The following is a 12,943-nucleotide window of genomic DNA, read 5'->3' as shown; positions in this document are numbered from 1 at the left end:
CTTTTTGCCACAAAAAGAATGAGTTTTATACAACATAATCAACTGAAATGTCACACAGATTTGATTATACAAAGTCACAACAGTAAGACCACAAAAATACAGGATCAATGTGTGCTGGTAGCTTTGCTTTTACCTGAGTCATAGATCATGTGACACAGAAGTGTTCAGGCCCACAGTATAGCCTCCTCCCTGAGGTACTTTCCACACAGATGTTTGTTGCTATGTCGGGTGCAAATACGCATTATTAAATGTAGTACTGTAAACTGCTACAACACAAAGAACAGCACAAACATAAATTCCCTTTTTGATGGCGTGAGCTTGAATACAAACGGCATGTTTATGTAGTACCTCGACACGACAGATATTAAACCCTGATGTGGCCAAAATCATTAGTGACCTGGTTTTCATGCTGTTATGTCACCTGCCTCGCAAGATACAGTAAGTTGGAAAGTATTTTTTTTTGGCTTGTAGACTTTCCTGCAACGGACTTCAGTCAAGAAAAACACTCATCTGAAATTTCCAGCTTCCTCAGAGACCATGTTTGATCTAAGGAAAGCTTTTCTGTGCAAGGCCACCGGAAATGTCAACTTCTACCGTATTTTCGCCTTGTTAAGAAAAAAAAAAGTTGGCTGCAGTATAAGGCACCATTTGTGTAATAACACTGACCACAGTTGTTTAAACTGGATCAATAAAAGCAAGCAAAATGTGATAAAAGGTTCCGGTTCATAGTAATCCTTTAGTTGAAAGTGTGAAAATGTGTACGGATCTACATGGGTTTGACAAAATAACAGGAGCAACCGAAAGGCATACTGAGAAGGATTTTCCTCGCACACAACAATGTGTCAGTGTTTGTATCAGAGACTTTTTCCTCTGCCTGAATTTTCTCTTCTTTTCATTTTGCTGTGTTTGGGACGTATCTGGGCGTAAACCTCAACCAAGAGGAAGCTACAAAAATGGTGGACAAAGTTTGTTCCAAAACGAGTGAATCTGAGGTTGGCTTTCACCCGCTGGCAAGCACCGTAGCCCTCATTGAGCCAGTACAAGACCATACCATCACGGTCCCCAAAATTACTCCAGATTTGAGAAAAACACATTTGTATCACAAATAAGCAAAACAAAAATAACATTACTTTTATAAATAAGTATTGGCTATGAAATCACCCTTACATTCGACTTCTGGGGGCAAATTGGGTTTTCAGGGATATAAAAGGAATTTGGTTGCTATTGACGCCTCTGCTCTTTTCTCTAAAGGTTGATGATTTATTTTGTAAAAATATCAACTTTTATTATGTTAAAGAGGTGGTTTTTGTTCACATTTTTGCAAGGACCCTTCACATTTCAGTCAGATCAAAGAGTTGTGAAAAATAGAGGCCGGATATTTTACGGTTAAACAATAAATGAATTGCTTTTTACTCTACAAACAAGCGGTTGTATTACATTAGATAATGTCTACTGTATGTTTACATTCCCATGGAAAGGGGGGTTGGGTCAGATAACCCAGAAAATCAGATACAGTAACATGTTTACTAGAAGTTGGTCTGCAATCAGATTTGTCGTCTACGGATACTTTCCCGATTTTGTTTATCAGCCATGCAAATGTAAAAACTCTTTATAAACCAGTTTATGGTTTTACCCCGCCAAGAAATCCGGTTTCTCCCGCCAAGAAAACCGGTTTCTCCAGAAGAAACTTTACATGATGAAGGAAACTACAATATCAAATAACATGAGCTAAGTATATTCATATTTCTTCAGTGCATGATACAACGTGATATAAGCCCTAATTTCACTGTAAATACTACGGCTGCCAATTTGCTGATTGTTTGATTCAAATAATGTTCATGAGCAAAATACAGTGGAGGACTAAAAAAACTACCAGGAAATCCTGTTTCCCAGATATTGATTTTTTTTAAAAACAGCTCATTTTATGACTCATCGGTCTGAAACTGTTACTGTTTTTGTCGGAAGTAGAGTTTCTTGGTTAGCATCGAAGCAAAGCAAGGTACTTGCTTCTTCCCAATGGCATTACGGTCGCTACTGTTCCCAACACTCCTCATCGACACTTTCCTGTTGACCAGCGTCAGTAATTCAGTGAATTCGAGGGAGTCCCCATACTTCTGAAGCAGCTCACACAGATCCTGGACATACCAGGAGCCGTTGATGGTCTCCCGGTGGGAATAGTATCCTTAACAAACAACACAGATGACAGGACAGGATTGTTATTGACTGAAAAGCAATCAGAATCAGAAATAAAAAGGACATTTGCAGTGACTTAAATGTACGGTGGCCCCGTGAGCTAAACACACAGCAAATTATGAAAATAAATGCAAATAGAGAAAACAAGCAAATTAAGAATAATTCAATAATTTGAAAACGTACAGTATGCGCACAATGGAGACAACACAAATACAGAACACAAACGACAGCAGAAACTGTTTCCAGGGAACATCAATAAGTGACGCAGACACAGCTCAGACATAATTGTTGCCATTGCCGAAAAAGACCATGGGTTGATGGACCATGATTTTGCACTGGAATTACACTTTAAGAGCTTAAAAACATCCCGGCCAGCTCACCTTCAGCCACAGAGTAGCACATGATGAAATCAGCCCCAGCAGGGAGGGTGTATACGGCACTGGCGTCCACCACCACCTCATTTGTCTTCAGCTCACTGTCCACGGCATCACAGGCAGTCACTGGATTATCATGCTTGTCTCCGCGGCATGCCTTGTGAGAAAAACAGCCACGTTCACGTTGACTGCATTTTTTATGAACTATAGATTTCCAAGCATTAAAAAGCATGTTGCCATATACTAATGGATTTGATTGGGTTTTGTTTGCATGTACCTGTAATATAAAAATCTTTGGCTTTCCGACGAGGCTCTTGCACTTGTCTCCTTTAAACAGAGATGTGATATCCTGAATGCTGATCTTGCCATCGTAGGTGAAAACGTGATCATTCTCGCCGTGGCTCAGGAAGACCAGCAAAAAGCAGTCTGCGTCTGAATGGTTGGCTTCTGCGGCTGGTGGGACATTGGATATTTGTTTAACTCGCTACTGAAAGAGTAAAAGTAGCCCGTTTTACAGCATATCACATGTTGGATCTGACAGTTATATTTGCATAAACAGGACAACAAGAATACAGGCAAGAATTTACTACAGTAATGATGTTTTGATGTGTCGTTCGAGTGTCATGCATGTCGTTACCTTCACTGATTTTATCTAAGACTTCCACTTGCTTGTAGTTATCATAAGCCTTCACTTCAAAGTTTAGCTGCTTCAGTCTGAAAGAGAGGTGAAAGAAAATCACAGTTGCAGTTAACAGACAAGTACGGACAAGTTCTCCAGCTCACAGTTGCAGACTTTCATGTCCTCTCTCCAGCAGCTGGCTGGGACGTTATACCTTCTTTCTAAGTTGTATCTGTCAGCATTGGTTCCATGCCTGTCACTTAACCCCAGGCGCCAGAAGAAGCGTTCCTGATTAAAGATGAGTGCGAGGCCTCGTTTTTTGTTGTCCATCTTGTACTCCTCTGCAGGATCCAAAGCTAAAGAGCTGTTTCATAATAAAAAAAAGAGCACAGAAACAACATTAGGTGGAGTAATGGAACAGAGGGAGGTGTGAATTTCCAGGTAATAACCACTCAAACAAGAAGAAAAAGTTTACCTTCTGATGAAGGCATCAGTCTCTGTTAGGTTCTCCGTGCATGCTATAGAAAAGAACACATATTTGAAAAACCCACGCAACAATGTAGACTATAGTCAAAAGGGAAATCACAGAGTAACTCATGATACAATACTATCATGAAAACGATGGGTATCAGGATGCAGCGATTCATTGCAAGACAATCATCTACGATAAATCACATACAATTCATCACGCCTAAAAAGGCAAAAAGCAAGAACTATGTATTGATTCACTGCACAACAACTGAGATAAAACAATCTGTGTCAATGAAATGTACAACACACTAAAAAAATATATAGATAAATGCAAAAAATACACATTTCTCTCTCAAAAGATAATAAACACATGTAAAACTAATGTACACATTTCAGTGTTTAACAGGCATAACCAACTTGTTTTATGTAAATCTTCCTGTCATGTACAAGGTGAGAAAGTTGCTATGCATGTTTGATGTGTTGGCCGTGTACTTTACTTTCATGAGTAAGAAGAAATGGGATTAAGCAATACGATATGTTCCTCAAGCGATATTATATCTCATCCTTAATAGTGACTTTTTCAGCTATATCACAAGTACTTAGAATATGTGATTGAAGTTGCCAGAAAAAACAGAGGTGGATTAAGTTTTAATGCTTCTTTGTTAAACAACACAACTACAGGTGCACAAAATGCTCCACTGCTGATGGTATGGGGTCAAGCAGCCATTGTTCCATCAGCTTAGAGTCCTCGTGGCATTCAATAGCTGGGTGACAGGTGGAGAAAGATGGAAAAGGCTGCTAAAAGAACAGAGGTGAAAAGTGACACCTCCATACCCCACCCTGCAGATACGTAGGTTGGACTTTGTGTGCTAAAGGCAGCAGCTACTGCAGGGGGGTGTTTGACAACTCGGAAGGTATTATCTGACCTTGCAAAATATGTTCATCAGTATTTACACAGATCTTATATTTAGCAAACTCTCAAGGATATACTGTAAAATTGTCTGGAAAAGAAAATATGAGAAACAGCTGTCAGCATAACAATACAACTCAACAGCACATACAAAACACAGTCGTCGAAGTGATCATACAATTGAATCAACGCCTCTTTAAAACAGCTTCAACAAAAACGGAACAAAGTAAAGATAAAAGTAAAGTATTTATAGCAGGGCTGTATTCAGGTCTACCTAATAAGCATAGGATGAATGTCAACTGGATCAAGACAATACTATTTTGCTAGCTGGGCTGTCTCATATTTGATGCTCAATAAGTTTTCACTCCAGCCAAAAAGAAAGAACAGTTATAATTCTACTCTTATCAGTTTCTAAATGACAAAAGATAACAGTAAATATGGGGAAATTATACCCTGTCTACATGACGTATAGTAATAATCCAGGTAGTTTGAGAAACTATAAAACATAATTGTTTCACTTTTGCTTTGGTAAGAGCAAAGACAATTCCCAAAAACGTTTGTAAAAGTTCACAAACTTTATCCAAAAAAAGTGAAATAAAAAAAAACACCACTCACCCGCCCTGTCTGTTGCTGTTTTGTTGCCTTTAGCAACACTTCCTGGGAAGAGAGAGAGACAGAGGATGTTTAAGGGCATTAAAAACCTGCTAACTAACTTCACTAGTGACTGACTGAAGAGAAAGAAGACGGTAAGGCCATGCTGATTATTATGTAGGAACATAGTAAACTATAGAAAAACACGCCTGTTTACTAAAGGTATAGAGCTTCACTCATCAGCCTTTCGGACATTAAAAGTCATAGTATTTATTTATCCAACTTCTAAAATGCCGTACGTACGAGTCCACAGCGTGTGTATCCTTTTGATAAAAAAACATATATGTAAATTCGTTACCTCCACTGCTGTCTTGTGCCGTGTTTGACATGTTCACGGGTTGTCTTCACTCCAACTGACACCACTGGAAAAATGATCATTGATTTTTGCTTTGTCAAAGCAACACCGATGAGCCAGGGCATAGCTCCTCCCCCCTTGAATCTCATTGGCCGAAAGTGAGAACCTGAGAAAACGATTGGCTCTCACGCCTGTCAATCAAAGCTCACCAGGCTGGACTTCCGTGTTTGCCACATTGCGGCAGCGATTCATTTAACACAGAAGTACGGGGATTTAACCCTTGTGTAGTCTTCATTTTTGTGACCTTCTCGTGTCCCTTGAGTCAAATTGACCCGGGACATGTTTGGGGTTTTAAAAACAAGTCCGAAATGTAATTTAACTTCAGAAACAATTGACATATATTGCCTTTATCTTCATTTCAAACAATAGAGATACCATGTGTGTTTAATGATTGCAATCAGTCTCTACTGGAACACATTTAACCCTCCTGTTGCCCTCAAATTTTACTAACACCATTTGTTCTAGGGGTCAATTTGACCGTAGCAATTTAAACATCTGGAAAATGATCATAATCAATTTTTGACTCAAGTTAAGTCGGGTACTTTATGAATTTATTTAACAAAATGAAAAATCTTACTGATCTTAAATTGCATGGAGGGATTTCTGTGTGTGTGTGTTTTAAAGCAAGTCTGTTATTTGAAGTGCTATTTTGTGTTATTTGTAATATCTAGAATGAAAGTAACGTCCATTATCAAGGACAGCAGCATGAATTTGACCTCATATAATATTTGAATTGTAAAATAGACGATAATAATAATGATTAAATCATCCAGATTATCAAATTGACCCAAAGGAACACCGATGCGACAAGTACATGTACGATAAGAACAATAAAAATATATATATAATTATGCCAATTTTAGGTTTTTTATGAGTTGTCCCCATAAAATTATGAAAAGTCATAAATATAAAGCAAAAAAAACAAACCCAAAAATGACATTATTTAGAGATGTTAAACATTAAATGGGGTCAAATTGACCCTTAGGATAAGAGGAGGGTTAACAATGGGAGTGTGATATGTTTTTTTTTATGGTGGAAGTGGTGTCTGTGTGTGTGTGTGTGTGTGTGTGTGTGGGGGGGGGGGGGGGGGGGGACGGGACTCCCTCTGGTCGCCAGGTATGTCTTACACTGAAAGAAAGTGCATAATAGCCTTACACAGCAGAGGTACTGCTGACTCACAGGTGTCCAAGAGGTAAATACATAAGAGGAAGAACACAAGGGAACAGGTGAGCTGGTTTGAAAACAGGTACATTTACTTTTGTTCCAAGAATTTAAAAGAAAGGCCTCAAAGCATATCCATATATACATAGAGCCAGGTGGCAAGACACATTTGTCCCCTAATATGTATTCTCAAATATAGAGCTTGGAACATTTTCAAAATCTTTAACAGAAATATGAAATTTAATTTATGAGCTCATGTGAGTCAACATTGAAGAGTAAAACTGTCAGTTAGGATCCCCACATGTGTCCGACGCCTCTTACTATCTCACTATGTAATTCCAGAAAAGGTGAGAGTCCAGTCCCTTTCAAGGTTTTGGGGGCCCAGTGGATCCAATGCTACACATAGAGGGAGAAACAGAGGCAGGAACCATGGGGGGGGGGGGGGGGGGGGGGGGGGGGGGGGAATAGACCTGATCCCAGTGCCTATCTTTGTGGGCCCCTTAGGTCAAGGCCCAGCCCCCAGATGCTCATCTGCCAGCTTCCCTCCCACGGTCTGGCTCTGCAAGGCAGACCAGTTTCTCTGTTCTAGGCGAGGTGCTGCTGTTCCTTCTTTGCAGATTCACGGGGTTGTGAATCACTCTTAGTCTGACCCCTCCCCTGGGGCAACATGTCTTAAAGTATTGAAGTACAGGGATTTAATAAATCATAACCAATGAAAGTGAGATTAGGGTTAGTACAGCTCAAGATTAGGAGAGCTTTACACCTAATCCAGACTTTTGTCTGTAAGCTTTATCTTACATCAACTTCAAATAAATTATAGAAAAGCTGTTTCTCTTTTTTTGATGAGGGATCAATGGGAGCGGAGTCACAGATCCTCAGTGGTCTCTGGACTCCACTCTGGATGCTGCTTACAAGAAATATTGTTTCTACAAAAACGGTCATAACTGATACACAGAATTATCATAAAAAACATGTTTCTCTATTGTTTATAAATTCTTAACACAGGTTTTCTCCACAATGTTATCTGTGGAGTCTATATGTGTTATATTTTACAAATATTTTATACATTAAAAAAAGGAAAAACCTAGATTTTTGTAGTTGTAAAAACAGACATCATGGTTTTCTTTATTCATCACATGTTTCTATCAGGGTTAGGGCACAGGTGACTGGGCAGTAATGTTTTATTTTACGGCCCATTATTTCCTAATAATTCATAGAAAGTTTCCTGGACAGAACCATATCAATTTGCGGTGAAGTGACCAGGAAAATGAAGACGAAGGTCTGAAACCATTAACTTAGTCAGTTTAGTTTCCAAAGGAACTTCCTTGAAAGAACAGCTACATTCACAGGATCTGTTTTACCCATAACCATTGCTCAATACGTTATTTGTTTCCCCACAGAACACAATGGGGAAGTTTTAGGACTTTACAAACTGATAAAATAAAATATTATAAAATATTAGCTGCTACCCAAGGATCCAAAAGCCAGGGAAACCCTGACCACCCTGTTTCCAGTTCGTCACAGGATAAACACATTGCACAGTATTAACAAAATAAATAATTAACTGCATAGGAAAGATATTAACTGTCCACTAGGTATTTTCACATTCACTTTGTCTTATAACCAATAACGGGAGGTGATGGACACAAATCAGTGCAGGCTAAAGAAGCTCTATTCCTGAAGAAATCTACAAGCCCAAGAGAAATATTTATTGGGGGCATCCTTCTGTAAGTGTTGTCGCTCTGAGTCAGTCCGTTCCACAGTCTGGAGCCTGGAGCCTGTTGCGGTGTCACAGTTCCTTCTTCACTTCATACTGACACACACAGGACTCCCTCTGGCTGTCCAGGTATGGCTTACATCCCAAGTGCATAACAGCGTCAAACAGCAGAGTCACTGCTGACTCACAGGCTGCAAGGAGGGAAAGAAAGAACATGTTAATACACAACAGAGGGAATGGTCTGAAAACAGGTACCTGGCCTGCTCAAACATTACTGTAAATGAGTCAAAAACATTTGTGTGCATTTAACATAGCATGTATTGATAAAATGCCTTTCTTGTTGTAGACTAAAGCCTCATTAAGAGTTTACTTTTGTTTGAAGAATAATATGAAAAATGCCTCACACCAATATCCACAATCACAGCAGCGTAGAACTTCAAAATCTCTATCAAATCATATCTAGTTTCATTTGTGACAGACAGGATGAGCTTGATGCTGTATTTATGAGTATTGAATGGTAACTTAATTATGGCCGTTCCGATCCAGATAACAGTATCCAGATTTAGAGTGTTGACAAAAAGTAGCTCTATTTTGCCCTCTACTGGACATACTGCGCTTCACAACTGTTTGTACACATACTTGCACAATCTTTGTAACTTTTCTATTCATCCTTGCACTACTGCGAAAATTGATTTGTCGATTTTTATAAAAGATAAATGTCAATGTCTACCCAGGTGCACCTGCCCATTAGATTATCATTATTGTATACAATTGTGTTGCCCGTAGGTGTGAATGGTTGTCTGTCTCTGTTCGTCTCTATGTGTGCCCTGCGATAGACTGGCGTCCTGTCCAGGGTGTACCCCGCCTCACGCCCGATGTCAGCTGGGATTGGCTCCAGCACCCCCCGCGACTCCGACCCCGGGATAAGCGGTTGAAGATGAATGAATGAATGAACAATTGTGTTGCGCTAATTGTAACTATACGTGTCTAAATGTTGTTTAAAAACTCCCCCCACTGATCGAGTGCTACCACTGAACCAGTAGACAAATGGGAGGGGGGTTTACAGTATACAGAGTACAAAATATAAGCTTCTTTCACAGCAGACGTAGTCGGAAAATCACAGGTGTTACTAATAACATTGACAATGACTCTGTTCTATTAAAGCGTCCCAGTAAAATGTGACAGTGTGCCAGCACGCACAATACCATCACCCTGAAGCTGCTAAATGGAATCAGCCACCACTATTTAACTGTTTACACCTGTGCTTTTCCTACTGTGACATCAACACACACTCTTAAATCATCAAAATCCGAACAAAAAAACAACCCAAGAATGCAAGAGAAGTGAATGTTGAAAGTAGGGCTGAAACGATTACTCGAGATATCGATTAAAAAATTCATCAAGGCAAAAATCTCTGTATAATTCCCATCTCGCTTGTTATGCGGCCTGTTAAGCGCAGGGATCATTGTTCCACAGAGACCGTTTTTTGCGGATGCACACCACTACAGCCCGGAATAGGCCGAGGATCATTTCATACTTAAAAAAGAAGGTGCAACATGTCCACTGCAAACTAAAACGGATATACCACAGCATGCCATCGATGATTCAGCATCAGCGCTGAAAGCATAGGCCTATCCCAGTTACCCCAATTATATTAAACAAATGTTTCCGATTAATCGATGGAATAATTGGTAGAATAATATTTGACAGCTGCAGCCCTAGTTGAAAGCTCATCTACTTTGCCTGTGTGCAAAGTCCTCTAAAATTCACTGCCAGGCACATTGTGCTTGACAATCAATGCTCATCTGCAGACGATCACCTGATTCTGATAGAGGATGCAAATCCATCTCATCCTGCAGCTAATCTAAACATCCACCGAATCCAAACGTTTACCCTCCGTATTTGCAGACTGAGCCCTCGAGAACTTCACTTGGACATACTGTGTCATATTGCTAATAGACGGGTCTCAAGTCCGTTTCACGCATTGTGGAAACGTTTGAGTGACTATTACAATCATGCACCTAGTGATCATTAAAGAACTTATTTGTCATTTTTCCCCATAGATGTATTTGGTATTACACTGCACAGCTTTTATAGGGTATGCTCATACACTGTGCGGTCTATGGGCATGCTGCAATAATAAAATGCATTTTGATGACCTACAGCCTATTCCTCTATAGGTTTCTTTCATGATGTGGTTAAATATTATTTCTGACCTATGTGATTAAAGTAACTTTTATACAGTAATTGTTTTTCACATTTATGACAAGTTTGTTTGGTTTTTAATCAGCAATTGGGAAAACTACAATGTCGTGTTGGTATTGCAATGAATTGTGGGTAGTTAAATCAGTGAAGTCTGGGGGTTGTGTCTAGATGGTAACCCTAGATTTGTAAAAAAAATTCAAAAACTCTCACAAGACTCACTTCCCGACCACCTGTACTAACCTTAACCATAATATTTCAATGCCTAACCATAACCATTTGAGAAATTTAACCAACACGCAAGACTTATGCGAATTTTGTGTTACCATCTAGACATGACTGAGTCTGCACCCCAAGCAGTCCACTCGAGGCCCCTTGTGGTCTGGATGAATTGTGATTTTGAACTGCCCTCAGCGCTCACAGACTTCACAGAAACGTCCTTGAGTCCGCACATGCTGTGAAGTCCATGGACTCGGTTTCTTACCTTTGACACTCTGGGCCAATCCCAGAGTCCTTTGAACATTTCTGCAGATGGTCTCGAGACAATCCTGGAACTGCTCATCACAGTCGTGCTTCTCATGGCCGCAGGTGTCATAGCAGCGGTCATGCTGGTTGCAACATTTGGTCATGGATGGGATGCCTATGTCAAACTAGAGAAAACAGGTTTGTCATTCTTACATATTCAAATGTTTAATATGTTTGCATTTCAATTTCCAACATGCATGCCCTGGCAAACATTTGTTTTTGCTCTCAAACTCTTTCAGACTACCTGAAATCCAAAGAGCGGGGAGCCACATCCGTTGGGTGGTGAGTGCTTGTACCCAGGACGGGGCACTGGCTTGTAACCTGTGAGAGAGGGGCAAAGGTGAAGATGGTTCTTGCTCTGCCACAGTCGATTATCTTGCTGTCAGGAGATAACCGCATCAGTATACCAAGATATAATGGCTTACTGTGCAGCTCGGGGAGTATGATATAGGCCAAATCCTCTGGATCACAAGTGTTGCATAAACTAAACATTCATTAAGTTGGTCTCATGCCACTCTCATTCATTGGGACACGACATAGCAAGGAAAAGAGCAGCTATGAATAACATCATTGAACCAGAATGATACAAGAGGGCGCACAGTTATGTTCAGTTGCACGTGTTTGACATGTTGATTGTTTACTATGACAAAATAAATAAATAAAGACGCTTTCTTACCGTCACTACACCTGTAATGACACAGTCCGTCATCGCCACCAAATAAGTCCAGTGCTGCGTTCAGGTACGTGTCGATCTTGTGTATTCCGTTACGGATAGTTTTCAGAGTCATCCTCCAGTCAGGAGTCTCCGGCTCTTTTTTGCAGGCAGATACACGCGGGAGACATCCACAAGAGTACAAACCCAACAGAAACACACAGATGTAGCTGTGGTCCATAACGTCAGAGCCAGAAAGCAGCGTTTCCCGGCACATTAACTTCAGCTGATTTATTCCTTAAGATGTTGTCTCGATGACATCTCAGGTTTCACTTTTGACTGCTTTCATTCCACTACCCAGTGTAATAGGCAACTAGCAGGTAAGAGAGCGGAGCCTACCCATACATATATAAAGCCCACCCGCCGCAGCTGTTTCCTGGTTGCACGCTGCCACGTGACCGCTGATAACCAATGAAGATTATGTCACAAGTTGCAACGTCAGTAAAAAAAAAGTCCGTATTTTTATATTCGCATATATTATATTATAGTTATTATTATAGTATTGTTTCATACATACAAATGGAAATATAATGAATATATGGAAAAATAATGTATACATTATTATTCATTTATTTGAGGGCATCTCCCCTCAAAAATCCTACTCTTACACTGTCACATAATACAAAACAAATGTTAACTTTTGTTCACACATGATGGACCACCCCCATACGATTCTTATACTGTTTGTGTATGTTTATCATTATAAAAATACACGGAGGCTTATTTGGTGCTGCCACAGTATAACATCAACATACCTCACAACCACTTCTTCAATATTGACTCTGAAAGAGGTTGATGCAGACATTTTTGATCTACTGTAGGCAGTATTTTTAAGGTATTTTAGATATTTTAGATGTCTAAAAATCTTGGTGAATAAAAATACGGTTCTGCTTTCCTAGCAAAAGTTATAGGAAGATACACATTCTTTTAGACTGTATTTATAGTCTCCCACAAAATGTATGCCCTACCAAGAGTTTCATTTTGGAAAATAGTTCAGATGGAATAGTTTTATTTATTGCTTATTCTAATCACTGAGGCAACTCCTGAGCTACT

General features: G+C 39.8%; 2 protein-coding genes across 2 annotated transcripts; both read right to left on the bottom strand.

Annotated features, from left to right (window-relative positions):
• Window positions 1-3: 3 nt before the first annotated feature.
• On the bottom strand, window positions 4-5,572 carry LOC310962853 (caspase-6-like). The gene is made up of 8 exons (XM_083935454.1): window positions 5,517-5,572; window positions 5,183-5,224; window positions 3,662-3,704; window positions 3,401-3,550; window positions 3,205-3,281; window positions 2,845-3,020; window positions 2,574-2,724; window positions 4-2,182 (listed from the first exon to the last, which is right to left on the bottom strand). The coding sequence occupies exons 1-8, from the start codon at window positions 5,545-5,547 to the stop codon at window positions 1,947-1,949; spliced, it is 906 nt and encodes a 301-aa protein (XP_083791580.1). The 5' UTR covers window positions 5,548-5,572; the 3' UTR covers window positions 4-1,946.
• Window positions 5,573-7,336: 1,764 nt separating this feature from the next.
• pla2g12a (phospholipase A2, group XIIA) lies at window positions 7,337-12,209 on the bottom strand. The gene is made up of 4 exons (XM_083935465.1): window positions 11,855-12,209; window positions 11,423-11,499; window positions 11,138-11,303; window positions 7,337-8,642 (listed from the first exon to the last, which is right to left on the bottom strand). Exons 1-4 carry the CDS (start codon window positions 12,105-12,107, stop codon window positions 8,524-8,526), a joined length of 615 nt encoding a protein of 204 aa, XP_083791591.1. The 5' UTR covers window positions 12,108-12,209; the 3' UTR covers window positions 7,337-8,523.
• Between the last annotated feature and the right edge of the window lie 734 nt (window positions 12,210-12,943).

Source organism: Echiichthys vipera (assembly GCF_963691815.1).
Source record: "Echiichthys vipera genome assembly, chromosome: 2".
In the NCBI taxonomy this organism is placed as follows: domain Eukaryota; kingdom Metazoa; phylum Chordata; class Actinopteri; order Perciformes; family Trachinidae; genus Echiichthys; species Echiichthys vipera.
Note: the sequence above shows the minus strand (reverse complement) of the source record. Positions and strands in the feature narration are given on the sequence as shown.